This window comes from Berghia stephanieae, chromosome 11 (genome assembly GCF_034508935.2).
Source record: "Berghia stephanieae isolate SIO BIC M18660-M18661 chromosome 11, UCSD_Bste_1.3, whole genome shotgun sequence".
In the NCBI taxonomy this organism is placed as follows: domain Eukaryota; kingdom Metazoa; phylum Mollusca; class Gastropoda; order Nudibranchia; family Aeolidiidae; genus Berghia; species Berghia stephanieae.
Genome location: NC_088370.1, coordinates 4,924,481 through 4,941,529, shown reverse-complemented (window position 1 = coordinate 4,941,529; position 17,049 = coordinate 4,924,481). Strand labels below are relative to the sequence as shown.

The following is a 17,049-nucleotide window of genomic DNA, read 5'->3' as shown; positions in this document are numbered from 1 at the left end:
ACACAAAAAGCTCTAAAATTTTCTCTAATAAACTTGCTTGTGAGAAGACTGGAATAAAATATTAGTGCCATTAATAAATGAGAAGGCTGGAATAAAATATTAATAACATTAATAAAAGAAATCAATGGCCCATGTGAAATTTTCAAAATAAATCCTTTAAAAATAAATTACTTAAAAATGTATAAACGAGAGGTCTGAAAATGAGAAGTTTGTGTCTGGAACTTTTATCACAAGTATAAAGCATTTACTTATATACTTTCCATTCTACCTTTGTTTCAGCACAGCATATCATCAAGTTTTTCATATGTAAAATGTGATGTAGTCACTTTATTTTGATTTACATTGATAAAGACTCATAGTTTAAAAAGTCAACAAGGGTACAACAACATAAGATGCAAATAGAGATTCAAGTTGTAAAATAAAAAAAGTAGTCCTTCAGTGCCATTAGGCCCATGGAGCCGGAGTTTATCCCGGTTTCTATAGTGTAAATGGACAATAGCAATTGCTTGCTTGCTATCGCAAAGTACTTTCGACCAAATCTGACAGACTTAGCTACCCATTCACTGCTGGGTGGGTAGGGAGGGGTCAGTAAAAAATCTGGACTGCACCCGGGATTGATCTTGGTCCCTTTGCATGTGAAGCAAGAGCTCTACAAACTGAGTCATTGTGATGAATACCTGGCCATTCACAGCTTTGTGTCAGTCAAAAAAAATGTAATATCGCCTACATCCTACATGTTGTGTTGCTGTTGGCTAGGGACCCCTTATAAAGCGCTTTGAGCATGTTTAGTGGATATTGCTCTATATAAATACTCTTGTATTATATTACTATCAGGAAAGCACCAAAATTCTTTTTTTATTCCATTTTCCTTTTTTAGATATAAGCACATCAACATTTATACCCAGAGGTCATTTTATTTAAAATAGAAAGAAGTAAAAGGATAACTTGTAATAATAATAATAATAATAATAATAATAATAATAATAATAATAATAATAATAATAATAATAATAATAATAATAATAAAATAATAATAATAATAATAATAATAATAATAATAATAATAATAATAATAATAATAATAATAATAAATAATAATAATAATAATAATAAATAACAATAAAATAATAATAATAATAATAATAATAATAATAATAATAATAATAATAATAATAATAATAATAATAATAATAATAATAATAATAATAATAGTAATAATAATAATAATAATAATAATAATAATAATAATAATAAATAATAATAAATAATAATAATAATAATAATAATAATAATAATCGTTATTGTCCAAATAGGCAATTATTGTTAGGTTACAGCTCTTGTAATAGGGGGAAAAAGTAATTAAAATAGAAGTAATAATGATAAACATGGAATAAAACTTACACTGTATTGTACGACATCCGACTCTTTATGACTGGGTAATTTGAAGCATGCCAGACTGGATGCCAAGACCACCTGATAATGTACAGTTGAGGTCAACAATTCTTTGCTGACACGGAAAGTGGGGACCTGAATCTCTAGGCCAGTTTTGTTTTTTAACACTCTGAAATAAATCAGAAAGATGTATAGAGAGTTTTTATGACAACATTACTTCGGATTATACGTGATAAGAAGTTATGATGAAGATGAGGACAAACAAGATGACAGCAAAGAATCGTTCTTTAGTGCCTTTGTCACCACAAGCCTTGAAAATATTGCATGAACTCTGGCTCCTAGGATCTTATGGATTATAAAAATTGCTAAAGACGCACTTTGGTATTTAAGATGTATTTGTGAAGCAATAGACTTGGTTGTAACGTTGGCTCGCTCTCTCTCTCTCTCTCTCTCTCTCTCTCTCTCTCTCTCTCTCTCTCTCTCTCACACACACACACACACACACACACACACACACACAAACCCATATTATCATCTTACACACACTCTAAAACTGATTATAAACACTTAGTATGCCAATTCTAATGAGAATAAGAAACTGATTGAATGGTTGTTTTTTATTTGTGGGGGTTGGGGGGGGGGGTTGTTGTCTTTTGTGGGTTTGTTTGTTTGTTTTTTTTTGTTTGTTTGTTTGTTTTGGGTTTTTTTTAACATAAATTTCTTGGACCAAGTTCGACGTGTACAGGTCTGATGACCCAATTCCTTGTGGGCTCATTGTTGAAATGAAAATCTCCAAAAAAAAAATGACGCAAAATTTTGTCCATTACAACAATGTTAAACTAGGCCTACAAGAGGTTCGGATTTCAGACCTGCCTATATGTACACGTCGGCCAAGTTGGATAGTTCCCGGATAGTGAGTTAGAGTGAGAGTGAGAGGAGAGTGTGGGGTAGGTAGAGACAGAGAGTAGAATGTATATTGTCGAATGCTGCCGGGTTTGTTTGTTTTTTAATTACAAAGCAAAAAAAATAAAGTAATAATCATAATCGTGCTTCTGTCTACCTTGAAGTAAGAGTAGCCTTCGACATTGTGACTAAATTGAATTCAGTAACCGCAAATTGCTGTCACTTTTTCGATTTCTTTGAAGTTGAAGCAAGTGTCAAAACTGATAGTCGGACACACCCACTTTTCTACTTTTCTGATGCTCGTTATCAGTTACTATCGCATTTCTAAATCCTCGTCAAATGTAGAACTTATTCATAGTAGATAATGGCGTCTTGGTTTTTGATCATACATGTGTGACCAACCGCATCAAACCAGTAATATGTCCTGGTATACTAGATGCCAAAATGATTTTATAGTTAAAATGGCTAGAAATGAGAGATTTTAGTTTTAGCTCCGGTTAGTTTTTGTCACTGTAAGACACTATAGCCATAACAGTATCTACAGGATATTATGTCGCAACTCCGCGCAGCCGAATATAATCTCACTGTATGAGTGTTGAGGACAAAAGGACATACCTAAGCCTTTATTTTGATCAATCTATTTTTTATGATTATTATTATTATTATTTTTGCCATTAATTTTTATGATATTTTTCAGACAGGGAATTCCATATTTGGAAGCTCATAACATTGCCATCCGGAAGTATAACGGACCAACACACAAAACTCTGTGTAACCTTTAACGTTTATTAATCTGGATAATACGGTTAAGTCAGAATTACTCATATACGTGGATGACAAAAAGCAATAACAAAGGCCTGAGTGACGTCATCTTCGTTCTATCTATAGATAGAATGCGCTTGGCCAAGGAGTTCACAACATTGACATCCGGAAGTATAACGGACCAACACACAAACTCTGTGTAACCATGAACTTTTATAGTCTGGTTAATACAGTTTAGTGAGAACAACTCACAAACGCGGATGGCAAAAACAATAACAAAGGCCTGAGTGACGTCATCTGCATACTATCTATACACCCCACCGCTGTCACCAAGCCACACATAATGATGCTGTGCTTTTAGCCAAAAAAAAAAAAAAAAACACTCTCACAACATTTCTCCATACGGATATAAAGTACCAACACACAAAGCTATGTGTAACCTTAAACGTTTATTGTCTGATTGATACAATTTATTTATTGAGAACTACTCATAAAAATGGCTCGCTTAAAACAACAACAACAACAAAGAGCTGAGTGACGTCAATTTCATTCTATCTATTGAACGTCTGTAAAAACGATTTCTATAATCTCTTTATCCATCTCATCTATATTAAATATAAGGCCCACCTGTTTGATAAATATTTAATTTATTGTCCAGATTGTGTCATCTTTGGTGTGACGGTGTGTTTGTGTGTGTATACGTATATGTGTGTATGCGTTTGACATTTTTCTCTCAATAGAACAGGAGCCAGCGCTCTCTCTCTCTCTCTCTCTCTCTCTCTCTCTCTCTCTCTCTCTCCTCTCTCTCTCTCTCTCTCCTCTCTCTCTCTCTCCACACTCTCTACAACTCTCTCTCACACACAACATCTCTCTCACACACACACTCTCTCACACACACACTCTCTCTCTCTCTCACACACACACTCTCTCACACACACACTCTCTCTCTCACACACACACTCTCTCACACACACACTCTCTCTCACACACACACTCTCTCTCACACACACTCTCTCACACACACACTCCCTCTCTCACACACACACACACTCTCTCACACACACACACTCTCTCTCTCACACACACACCCTCTCTCTCTCTCTCTCTCTCTGTCTCTCTCTCTCTCTCTCTCTCTCTCTCTCTCTCTCTCTCTCTCTCTCTCTCTCTCTCTCTCGTTTCAATTCCCTTTCTTTCCGATCTCAATTATCTTTTTCACATTCTCATCTAGAAATTTTTTTCTCCACTTCCGTCTTCTCAAAAACAACAAACAGCATCATCATCATCATCATGATCATCATAATCATCGTCATCATCATTATCATCAACAATATCAAAAATAACCTCGTCATCAACTACAACAACGACACAATCGACAATAATAAGGTCACCACCACCATCACCACCACCATCACCACCACCATCATCACCACCACCACCACCACCACCACCACCACCAACAACAACAACAACAACAACAACAACAACAACAACAACAACAACATTTATTTGATAAAGAGTACGGTGACAGTCCAAGCCGTCTTGTACTTGAAAGGGGCAAGAAATCACATGACAGGGATCTAACGAAGATGGCGGCGCCCGCTCCTCCCACTAGTGGCGATGATAATTTTGTAAGTTCTGTCCGTAAAATGAACTGTGAATTACTTTCCTAGTTTTATTACTTTCTTGTTGCAAGTATGAAATGATGCTTAGTATGCAAGACATATGAAATAGGAGTCTTTGATTTCATTTTGTAGACAGTTCAGTGAACGCCCACAAAAAGTGCAATCAGTACAATCTTGTTTTGTTTTGGTTTCATTTTCAGTTGTTTTTGAGTTTGTATTAGGCCTAGTCTAGTTAAGTTATAGTAAGTTTTTGGTTTGTACGTTTTTCATGTATTTGTTTATGTCTATACACTCTGTCTATTTACTCTGTCTATTTTTACCAATGTAAGTCTGTCTTTCTCTCTCTCTGCTATGATTAAACTAGAGCTAGCGTCAACTTGACTTTTGTTATTGTTATTGTTAAAATCAACAATAAGAAGATAAGTAGGCATGATAATTATGATGGGGTAGCCTACAATGTTGTCTTTAAAAAAAAACAAAAAAAAACGAGCTTTTCTATAGCGCGATTTATGTGCTCAAAATGCTTTACAAGGGGTCCCTGGTCAACAGCAACATGTAGAACGAGACGTGAAAGTGAAGCCTGTTAGTGTTAGGCGATATATATTACTATTACATTTTTTCTGACACTGACAGAGACAAGTGTTAATGACCAATTACTCATTTTACACTTGGGTATGATGAGCGAATGTGAGTAAAGTGCCTTTTCCAGGGACTCAACTATACACCGAGCAAGGCTTGAACTCAAGACCTTCTGGTCAGTGTTTTAAAAAGATGATAAATCAAATTAATTTTTGAGATGACCGTCTGAAGATCATTCTCATTCAGTATTTTGATCAATACTCTCACACCACCACCCCACCCCACCCTACCCCTCCCTTCACTCCATTCCTATATAATCCCCAAATCAGCCTCCATCAGACACTGGTGGAGGAAATGAGCCAAGACTTTGGGAGCGACCATGGAGTATCTCAGAGATGAAGGTCAAGGCAAACGATTGGAGTCTAGCAGGAGATGCTGGGGTTAGTAATGGCAATGGTTGTTTGTACTTGTTTAAGATTATATATTTTTTTTAAAACAACAACTTTTGATACAAATTAGTGTGCATCTGATGTATTGTTAATTTTTTTAAAAAAGTGAGAATTGAATGTTCATCTTTTGATTAGTGTTTTTACAATCTCAATCTCAGATTTGAATCAACCCCCTAGCTTTTCAGTAGTTATTAACAAGGTCACTAGTTTGCGAAATCGTTGTTTGAGAGAAAATCAATTTCACTGGTAAAGAGTAAAAATGGATTTACTGAATTTAAATTTGTGTCATTGAGGATAGATCTTAGGTATTATTATAATATGGCATACTAACTGGTAATGATAATAATAATAATAATAATAATAATAATAATAATAATAATAATAATAATAATATACTTTATTCATCCAAAAAAATGGAAATTCGTTTACAGACGTGGCATGCATAAAAATGTATGAACACAAAGTTTAGAATCTATGGCGACAATGTATAATATATGCAAATGCACAAAAATGTAAAAATATACAACCAAGAACCAATAGCAACACTTTATATATTAATTTGATAAATTGAGATAGGCCATACCTCTTACTTGGTGTCTTGGATCTGAAATTCACACGTCCGAATCCAAGATTAGATCTAGATGTTTTTATTTTTAAATAGTTGTACTTGTGATGTCTTTGAAACTACACACATACTTTTTTTGCAGACATTGAAGTGGATGTGTCATCTTTAAAATAGCTTATACTGTGTTTCAATAAGTATTCAACTCGTTTCCAATCATTTAAATAATAAATGTGAAAGAGGAGAGAAGTTTTGCTTTACTTTTCCTAAAAGAAATATTGGAATATACCAATGCAGAGTCAATTTTGTTACTTTTTTTCTTCCCTCTAGCTACTTCATCACCTTCAGATGATGTCACAGAAAATGATTTCAAGAACACATGAGATTGGGAAGGAAGTGGATAACATGGTCCATGAAGCCAAGGTATAATAGTAATAGTGGTAGTAGTAAAAGTAGCTTTGGTAGTAGTTGTGGTAGTCATCAGTGCTGATGGTTTTCCTCGGATCTGCGGAAATCCATGATTTTGGAGTCCAGAGGAGGAATTTCCTCCTTTTAAAAATTACATTTTCTCGAAACAATGTGCTAGCAATGAGAGAGTTGATGTGTGGTGGAACACACAGGTGCAGTTTCCCACTCTCCAGAAGTTAGCTAGAGTATCAATGATAGTCTATCATCTCAATTGCTCTAAAAGTGGGGTTTAGTGCAGTAAAAATGGGGCTTAAAGGCAATCGTTCAACATTTTCCTACTTTTTCACTTTTTGTCACCATCAGCACTGAGTCATCATAGTTGTACAAAATTAGTAGTGGCAGTAGTAATGGAAGTGGTAGTAATAGTAGCTTTGGTTGTAGTTAAAGATTAAAGATATAAACTTTTATATAGCGCAATATCCACTAAACATGCTCAAAGTGCTTTACTGACCAACAGCAACACTTAACATGTAGGACGGGACATGATGCCTGTTAGGCGATATGACAATTTTTTCTTATTTTTCATTTGAGACCCATGATAATACACAGAGTTAAGAACAAAACCAACCCAAACCAAAATTTGAACCTGTCGCTTTGTGCTTTAGTCAAGCTTCCTACTAAATGATCCTGAAAGAAATAAAGAACAAAATTTAAAACTTTAAAAACTTTATATATGGTTTCAAGAAGTGGAATGATTGTTCAAAAAATAATATAAATATAACTATTTCAATGCAGAATAGAATGAAATCAAGGGATTTTTTAAAACATTAACATAGTTTAATATGAATTGGAGTCTATCATCAATATCATTTTTTATGTCCAACATCATCACCATGTTAGTGATCGACATCATCATCACCATTGCCTTCAATATCATCATCATCATCATCATCATCATCATCAGCATCATCATCTTAATAATCATCATAATTGTGTTTCTTTACAGTTGACTGGTGTCAGAGTGAACAACGTTATCAATGATTTTATCATGCTTGCTAATACACAATTCGTGGAGAATGTGAGTACTTTTGTTGTTTCGGAGAAGGGTTCCTCCATACATCTGTCCCTCTATTTTTTTTTTTTTTTGTCTCTATTTAAATTTTCAAACTTAATCATCATTACAGTGGTCACTGACTAATAACCTGCCATAAATTTTGATTCACTTTGAGGTCCAAAATATGATAATAATATGGGATTATTAGCTAAAATATGTTGAATTTAGGTGGTCAGAGTTTGTAACAAAAAGGGTGAAAAAGTTGGAAGTTTTTTTTGTCTCCACTCAAATTGGAACTTAAGTAGCCAGACAGGAATTATAGGTTTTATTTTCCATTGACTGGCTTGATGAGTATTCATAAATTCAGTAATTGTTAAGTTTGAAACTTTGTATGGTTAGCATAGGATATGCATTTTTTTTTTTGAAAGGCGGGGGGTATTAGAAAATCAGCCTAACTTCTTGGAAAAACATGATAAATCTTTTTTAATGGTTTAGGTCCATTGGCAAGTCTACAGAATGAAATGGTATATGTTTTTTGTTGTCTTCCACAGCGAGTCTATGATGAGGACGTGAGTCAACAGAATGAAGAAGCACAGGAAGAGAAACAAAACTCCAACACGGTGAGTTGAAAGAAGAAAGGCAGTTATAACTCTATCCCACTATAAAAATGAATCACTGATTCTGTTGTGTTTACAATTTTGGACAGCACAAATTGTATCATTTGTACAGCTACAACAACAGCAATATTTCACATGTAGGATGAGACGTGATGCCTGTTAGGCGATGTTATAATTTTTTCAGACAGAGATAACGCTGTTAACGGCCAGGCTAGGTACTCATTTTACACCTGTTTGGTGAGAGAATGTGAGCCTTTTCTAAGGACTCAACTCTGCGCCCCTCATACCATAATACCATATAGCAGCACATGGATGGATAGATATAGAATAAGCAGAGCATGTGATTAAATGGACTAGGGATAAATCAAAAATTAAATTACAAAGCATAACAATGGAATGTGCAATAATTCAATATGAGATTAAACAAGGAGAAGTGTATTACAAATTTAAACTTCATCTCTGCAACAGAAAAAATGTTTAAGAAATTCCTCATCTCTAGATTTACTTCTAATATTTTTACTACTAGCCGAGAACGAGATTTTCTGTGTAATAGTTAAACTGGCATGATTTATTTCAGGAGAAGACAAGAGAGCAGCGGGAAGCAGAGTTGATACCTCGGGTGACGTCTGCACTCAAGTTGGGTATTGACGTCATAGAACAGGCGTTTGAGAAATTGGACACAGGAGTTGTGGACTCAGACTCAGAGGATGATGACATCAACTATAAGGTGGAGCCTATTCTAGAGGCCAAGGTGAGTTAATGCTGTATGTACTTATATTAAATGAAATGAAATTAAATTATGCCTTTTTCGCCACGACATCATAAGATATCGTCGCCTAGGCATTCCACGAAGGAATATAGATAACTCATCAAACAAGCTGTCTGATGTCAACAGGAATCACTCATGTTGTCCAAGTGAGCAAATTGGGGGTTAATAATCTTGCTCAAAGAAAAAAACGAAAGTGCCTGAAGCGGTCACAGTGCAATGCCTTAACCACTCAACCACTACGCCCCCCATATTTATATGGGGATTAAAAATTTATGCACTTCTATATTTAACCAGTCTTAACATGGTGAGTCCTTCAGAGCCTTCATACTTTTCAATTTCTGATTAAATGAACTTTAGATTTACTTTATGATATCTGGTTCACTCCGACATAATACCAGTTTGTGGAAGTAGGTCACATTAAGCATAAGAGGAATGAGATGAGTGCATGGATAATAAATGCATAATAAATAGCCCTATCGCATAATATCAGTGATGTCAGTTCAAACTCCATTTAGCCGTTTCATAATACTCACTTTGTCTGCAAGAGACATGAAAGATTAAAAAATGATGCCGTAAGTAACTCAAAACATATGATAATTTGTGCGGCTATATGGTCTTGTGGTAAGGCACTTGCTTTCGGATCGGAAGGTCCTGGGTTCGAGTCTCGCTCAGGGCATAGTTGAGTCCTTGGAAAAGGCTCTTTACTCACATTCTCTCATCCTACTCAGGTGTAAAATGAGTACCTGGCCGTTGATAGCGTTGTCTCTATCAGAAAAAAAAATTTGAAATATCGCCTAACAGGCTTCATGTTTGGTTCTCCATGTTACCTGCTGGTCATGATAAAGCGCTTTGAGCACATTTAGTGGATATTGTGCTATATAAAAGCTCACTATTATATGAAAACAAATATTAAGAATGGGTAGATGAATAGTTAACCCCTATGTTTATTTTTGTTGTTGCAGGACCCTTACATCAACCGGTCCTTGCCATATCTGATTGGAACACCCAAGTTTTTGGAAGACGACAACGTAGGTCTTTTGGAGGATGAATCAGGTATGTCATAGGGACTTGCATATCATCCTTTTTCATTCTAATCATTTTCATTATCATCAATAAAATTGCCATTATCATCATCATCATCATCATCACCATCATCATCATCATCATTATTATTATCATCAACATCGTCAACATTGTGATCATTGGTGGGTAAGATGGTGGCAGAATAGATAAAGCATTGCACATACACCCAGAGGACCCTGGTTCCAGCCCCACTGTCATTATCCTGTTTTTTTTATTTGGAGTTTTTTTTTTACTTAAGCAAAAAACTTCACCCTTATTGCTCTCTTTGCAGAAATGCTCTGCAGCTGATGTCGAGGTTATCTTAGTTTTTTTCTCAAGATAGACCTTACTTTGAAATTTCTCATGCGAATGAATAAACCTCTTCCTCCTCCTCCTCACCTTATTCTTCCGACCGAGTAGAGGAGATATGAGAAATGACTTTGTGGTCAGGGGCCTTTGTCCAGATCTGTCCTCAGCTTTCCTCATTAGGGTTGCACTGCCCATCCTTGTCCATTCCTTTACATTATCCATCCATGAATGAAAGGAATTTTTAAAAAGATTATCATTAAAATTATCACAATCATCATCATTCATAGTACAGTCCACTCCGGTTAATTGCAACTTTTGGTTAATCGCAACATTTCGAAACAGAATTAATTCTATATAAAAGTCACTGGTTAATTGCAACAAATTTTCAACCTCAAAAAGTGGCACCTTCAAGAAATCAATCAAACAAAATCTAATGATTAAATTTCACCAGGGTTGTATCATGAAACAGTAGAATAAGCCACCTCGACATGTTAACATTTTGAAACGGTAGGTCATATATTTATTTATATCTATCCTATTCCCTTTAAATTATTATTATTAATTTGTGTTGTTCTTGTCAATTTTTTTTTTTTTTTTGCTTTTCCCTGCTGCATGCTTCTCATTTTGTCTATTTGATGAAACAGTAGAGTAAGTTCCCCCCCCCCCCCCGACATAATAACTTTTTGAGATGGTAGATCATATTTCTATTTCTATCTATCCTTTTCCCAGAGGAGGAAACGGAGTCTGGCCATGGCAGTCTGAGTGTCAGTGAGGATGAGAAGGACGATGATGATGATGACGAGACTGATGAGTCAGAGACAGAGGTAAGATGAAAAGTCAAATCTCATCTGACTACCTACCACTTTTGAGCATTTATTGAGCACAATATCTACTAAACGTGCTCAAAGAGCTTTACAAGGGGTTTCCAGCCAACAGCAACACTAGTAGTAGCGTATGACTTCATCTCCATGCAGAAAGTTTTCAGCCAGTGTGGCTCAGCAGTACGGTCTTTGTTTTGTACCCGAAAGGTGCCGAGTTCGATCACCCGCCGCTGCGCTGTGTGGCCTTGAACAAGTCACCTCGCCCTAACTCAATTCGCGGCACTGCACTGCGGCTGACCCCTGGGTTATTCCAGTCTTTCCTTGGAATAGACTCTAGAAACAAATTTCCCCTATGGGATGAATAAAGGGAATTTTATTATCAACTCTAGTGAATCAAATAAACATTGGGAAAGGGGGGGGGGGGGGGGGGGAATGCCCATTTTGCTGTATAAAATGGTTTTCTTTCAATCTTATTCTTATTCCAGTCTTTCCTTGGAATAGACTCTAGAAACAAATTTCCCCTATGGGATGAATAAAGGGAATTTTATTATCAACTCTAGTGAATCAAATAAACATTGGGAAAGGGGGGGGGGGGGGGGGGGGGGGGAGGGGGAATGCCCATTTTGCTGTATAAAATGGTTTTCTTTCAGACTCAACTATGCTCCACTCAAAGTGGGACTCGAACCAAGCACCTTCCGATCCGAAGGTGAGGATCATACCACACGACCGCTTAGCCATATTTGGGACCATGGCATATAAGGTGGTATTATGAATCTGTGGAAAAACAAATTTCTTTGCCAATTAATTAAAATCACGAAATAAATATAATCTTTGCTTGTTGTCATCAAGTTGATGTTTAGCTAAATTGGTATTATAATGGTAGGGGGGGGGGGGGTATTAGCCAGGTTTTACTGTAATTGAAAATTATGTGACGTTTTGGTGTTTATAAAACCAGGCTTGTGAAGATGTTATTTTCTGATTTTTTTTCAACCAAGTTCTATCATGATGCCTGATAAGTATGTAACTGGCCCTTGTACTTGTATATATTCCATGGCCTTTCGTGTAAGTTTAGCCCCTACTTCAATGATACATTCGTGTATGTCGCATCTGAGTGCAGCCGAAGATAATTGTGACTGTGAATGTGTTGAGGATAGATGAACGTGCTAAAGTCTTCATTATAATCTTATCTATTTTTCAGTTGAATTTATATGTTCTTTCCATAACCACTGTTCTTCTTCTTCAAGTACCAAGTCTGTGCCAGACATCGGTGATCATGGTACGCCATTCATCTCTCTGATCAGATAACCTCAGAAAACTAATATTACTCTTCTCTTTCTTTGTCACCCAGCTGTTCAAACTATTCAAATTCAAATATGTTTTTCTTGGTCTACCTTTACTCTTTTTAGCTTCTATATTTCCTGTGAGAGCAAGATGTTCAATACATTTATGTCGATTTAGGTGCCCTAATTATTTTTTTTGCTTTGCCCTGCTGCATGCTTCTCATTTATGTCATTGAACATATATGTCAGTGCATGGCATAATCAGTCAGAAGGTTAAAATTTTGGATTTGCATATTTTTTTTTTTTGCATTTTCTTAAAGAATTTGCTCACAGGATCATTTTAATCTTTGTTTGAAGTAAATCGGGTGATTTTTCATGAAGTTATGGTCAGATGTATGAGAAAGGTATCCAGGAACTTTTCTTAAATTTCATACTTGTTCAACTTGACTAGCTGTAAAAAATATTTTGAAGTGAAATTAAACTTTGATGTTTCCCCGAAGATGTAAACCAAAATTTGATTTAATTATTTATGACAAGAACTCATTTTTTATCAAAATTGACCTCCGAACTAAACTTGGCAATATCTCAGTTCAAACCTTTTTACCATCCGCTTAGAGTCTGGTGTCTCGTCCTACATGTTAAATGTTGCTGTTGACCAGAGACCCCTTGTAAAGCGCTTTGAGCACATTTAGTGGATATTGCGCTTTATAAGAGCTCAATTTATTTATTTATTTTAAACTTTTCTAATCCTTTCAGTATTCAACATCGGAAGATTCCGACACAGAGGAGGAAAGGGTCAAGGCCAATAGACGGAAGTCAAGGACCAAATCTGCTGATGACTCTGAGGTCAGTTTATTATTTTTAACAGAATACCTGTTTAGAACCTTTGGAGGTCCCAATAGCTCAGTTGGTAGAACACTCACAAGTTAACGACGACTACAATTTTTATCTCCTAAAAATTACGAATAATTTTTCTTCTTTTTAGGTAGGAACGTCTGCTTTTATGAACCTTTGGGTTAGTTCCTCTTCGTTTTGGTTGATAATTAAAACTATTTCTTGCATTGCATAAAAGTTGAAGATCGCATTTCTCAACATTTTATTTCTCACTTCACCTTTAGAGGTCCTGTTCATCCTGACATATAATACAGTTTTGAGATGGTGGACCACATATGACCTATGAGTTGTATTAAAGTATTTGGATTTCAAGATTACTATTTTATAGTGACCCACTGTCATGATAAAATTGGGACTGTCCCTATTTGGCGATCTGAGAAAAAATTGAAAGAAAAAAAAAAAATTGGGACTGTTTTAGCGTATGGCAGTGACCCTTGCATGTCACAGGATTAGAATTTTGACCAACAAATTAAAAGAAATAACAAAAGAGATCTACATCTAAATGAGGCTATGTGGTCTAGTGTTATGACACTCGCTTTCGGATCGGAAGGTCCTGGGTTCGAGCCTCGAGCTTGGCACATAGTTGAGTCCTTGGAAAAGGCTCTTTACTCACATTCTCTCACCATACTCGGGTGTAAAATGAGTACCTGGTCATTAACAGCATTGTCTTTGTCCGAAAAATTGTAATGTCGCCTAACAGGCGTTGTGTCCCGTCCTACATGTTAAATGTTGCTGTTGACCAGGGACCCTTGTAAAGCGCTTTGAGCATATTTAGTGGATATTGCACTATAGATAGTTCGAAGATGACATCACACAGGTCTTTGTTATTGTTTTTTGCCATCCGCGTTTATGAGTAATGCTCACTGAACTGTATTAACCTGACTATTAACATTCATAGATACACACAGTTTTGTGTGTTGGTCCGTTATACTTCCGGGTGGCAATGTTATGAGCTTCTTAGCCAAGCGCATACTATCTATATAAAGCTCATTTTATTTTTATTTTATTTTATTATTTTTTTAATCTAGATGATATTGTTTAATACTCCAAACATATTTCTGTTTTGGATCATGACAGTATTGTATGTTAGAGCATCCTGTTTTAGCTCGTTGTAAAATTGGCCAATATGCTATTTTGGTCTATATGTAAATACAGGGAGACGAAAGCTCAACTGATGACATGTTTGCCCCAAAGAAAAAGACAAAGCAACACTCGGATACAGAAGACAGCGATTTGAGTGAGGAAGAGGATGAGATAGCAAAGCAGAAAAGGAGAAATAGGCAAAGAAATGAAGATGATGATGATGATGAAGAGGAAGATGACGAAGAAAGAGCTGGTGTAAGTCTCTCTTTCTCTGTGTCTCTCTCTTCCTCTCTCTCTCTCTCTCTCTCTCACACTCTCTCTCTCTCTCTCTCTCTCTCTCTCCCTCTCTCTCTCTCTCGCTCTCTCTCTCTCTATCATATCTCTCTTTCTTTCTCTCTCTCTCTCTCTCTCTCTCCCCTCTCTCTCTCTCTCTCACTCTCTCTCTCTCTCTCTCTCTCTCTCTCTCTCTCTCTCTCTCTCTCTCTCTCTATCTCTCTCTCTCTCTCTCCGAAACATCCACAATATCTGTCTTCGTCTAATAAATTGGAGCTTACAATTCAATACTTATCTTTTTTTTTTCTTTTTTTTTTTTTTTTTTTTGCAGTTAACCGGTTAAACCCAATTTTCATTATACATACTTCATTCTGACACAATACCAGATTGTTGCGGCTATGTGGTCTAGTGGTATGACACTCGCTTTCGGATTGGAAGGTCCTGGGTTCGAGCCTCGCACTCGGCGCATAGTTGAATCCATGAAAAAGGCTATTTACTCACATTCTCTCACCGTACTCAGGTGTAAAATGAAGACCCGGCCGTTAACAGTGTTGAATTTGTCCGAAAAATTGTAACATCGCCTAACCGGCGTCATGTCCCGTCCTACATGTTAAATGTTACTGTTGGTCAGGGACCCCTTGTAAAGCGCTTTGAGCACATTTAGAGGATATTGCGCTATATAAAGCTCAATTTCAATTGCAATTGTAGCAATGAATCATCATATTTATTGATTTAATCTATTCTTTATCTCGTTTCCAGCCTTCTAAAAAAGGGCCTTCAGATTTCGCATCGGAGTTGGCATCACGACTGGGTGCTGCCATTCCAAAACAACGAAAGGAGGCAAGCGATGACGACGATGATGATAGTAGAGGGAATGATGACGATGACTGGGGGGATGGGGAAACCTCTGCACCACCAAAACGTGAGTTTTGAAAGATTCTTTGAGTTGTATGTAGATTGACTATATTACAGGGTTGCCGATTTTCCATTTATTTACAGAATTCAGTAAGTTAGACAATATCTGTATATTTTCCAATCACTGGGAGAATGGAAGCCAAAAGTTTTGACCTTTTCTCACTGTTGTCTTTAAAGGGTTATTTTATGGGCTATTGGTTATACATGATTGGTTATGCGGTTTATGCTTGTTTTGTTTTGTTTTTTGTTGTTGGTGTTGTTGTTTGGAGGTCTGGATCACTGAGCATCCAACTTGCAAGCAAATCAAATGGGTTTAATCTTGATAAACCCAGGTTTTTGTTTATTGTTTTGTTAGGGGAAGTTTTTCATGACTCCTTGCAGCAATGATTGGATACTTGGGTCCATCAGATCTAGTAGACGGATATTTATTATAGTGACCTATCCAAATGGTATCACATGATCAATACTCTCTGTTTGGGGGTCCCATTAGCTCAGTTGGTAGAGCACTTGCTTCACATTCAAAGGGACTGAGATTATGACGGATGTGGTCAAGATTATTTTCTGACCCATTCGGCAGTGATTGGGTAGCAGGTTCTGTTACATCTGGTAGATTGTACCTACTTTGCTATAGACTAGCATCCTTTCCAAAAGATAGCAAGCAAGTTTTATGCTCTAAAAATCGTGATAAATTCTTGCTCCATGGGCCTAATGGCTCTGAAAAGACTACGTTTTATCATCACAGAAACTATTATAATCTCTGACTCCATGATGCATGATGATTTTTATGTTATATTCCTCTCTACTTTTTAGTATAATATCATTTAACCTTGACCAGTTTATAAAGTATCTTGATAATCATTTGATTATTTATATTTTTATTGGACAAGAATTTTATTATAAGTATAATCATCATCATCATCATCATCATGTAGTTCCATATCTGAAGCAGACGTCGGAGGTCATCTTCCGCCAAGCTGATCTATCTCTTGCCAATTCTATTAAAGCAGCGCCACCTTTCTCAACTTCATCTGTCCAAGTTCTTATCCCTTTCAAATAAGTTATTCTTTGTCTTCCTCTTATTCTTTTTCCATTCATCTTTCCAGTCAAGGCGAGTACTTCCAAACCAGGGTGGCGGATAATGTGTCCTAAAAATTCCATTTGGCGTTTGATGATTTTTGTTATCAGTGATCTTTTTCTGTTTGCCATTTCTAAATATAAGTATAATCATAGTCACCATAATATATCCGCTTGTTGTTCCACTGTACATTTTAAGTCTTTTAATATTCTTTGCCAAG

The 17,049-nt window shown here is 36.1% G+C and overlaps 2 protein-coding genes across 4 annotated transcripts in view; one reads left to right on the top strand and one right to left on the bottom strand.

Annotated features, from left to right (window-relative positions):
- Window positions 1-2,595, bottom strand: part of LOC144957353 (uncharacterized) — a 13,798-nt gene extending 11,203 nt beyond the window's left edge. Inside the window, exons 1-2 of the mRNA XM_078888528.1 lie at window positions 2,453-2,595; window positions 1,402-1,561 (exon numbers count right to left, since the gene is read on the bottom strand). Of these exons, the coding sequence (XP_078744654.1) occupies window positions 1,402-1,561; window positions 2,453-2,478 (186 nt within the window). The 5' untranslated portion in view covers window positions 2,479-2,595. The remainder of the gene's footprint in view (window positions 1-1,401; window positions 1,562-2,452) is intronic.
- A 2,020-nt stretch (window positions 2,596-4,615) lies between these two features.
- LOC144956832 (uncharacterized) overlaps window positions 4,616-17,049 on the top strand; it is a 68,519-nt gene continuing 56,085 nt past the window's right edge. For all 3 annotated transcript variants that reach the window (XM_078887586.1, XM_078887585.1, XM_078887587.1), the window contains exons 1-11: window positions 4,616-4,685; window positions 5,588-5,698; window positions 6,600-6,692; window positions 7,684-7,755; window positions 8,283-8,351; window positions 8,926-9,099; window positions 10,080-10,170; window positions 11,218-11,312; window positions 13,346-13,435; window positions 14,639-14,821; window positions 15,599-15,761. In XM_078887586.1, the coding sequence (XP_078743712.1) occupies window positions 4,644-4,685; window positions 5,588-5,698; window positions 6,600-6,692; window positions 7,684-7,755; window positions 8,283-8,351; window positions 8,926-9,099; window positions 10,080-10,170; window positions 11,218-11,312; window positions 13,346-13,435; window positions 14,639-14,821; window positions 15,599-15,761 (1,183 nt within the window). In that variant the 5' untranslated portion in view covers window positions 4,616-4,643. The remainder of the gene's footprint in view (window positions 4,686-5,587; window positions 5,699-6,599; window positions 6,693-7,683; window positions 7,756-8,282; window positions 8,352-8,925; window positions 9,100-10,079; window positions 10,171-11,217; window positions 11,313-13,345; window positions 13,436-14,638; window positions 14,822-15,598; window positions 15,762-17,049) is intronic.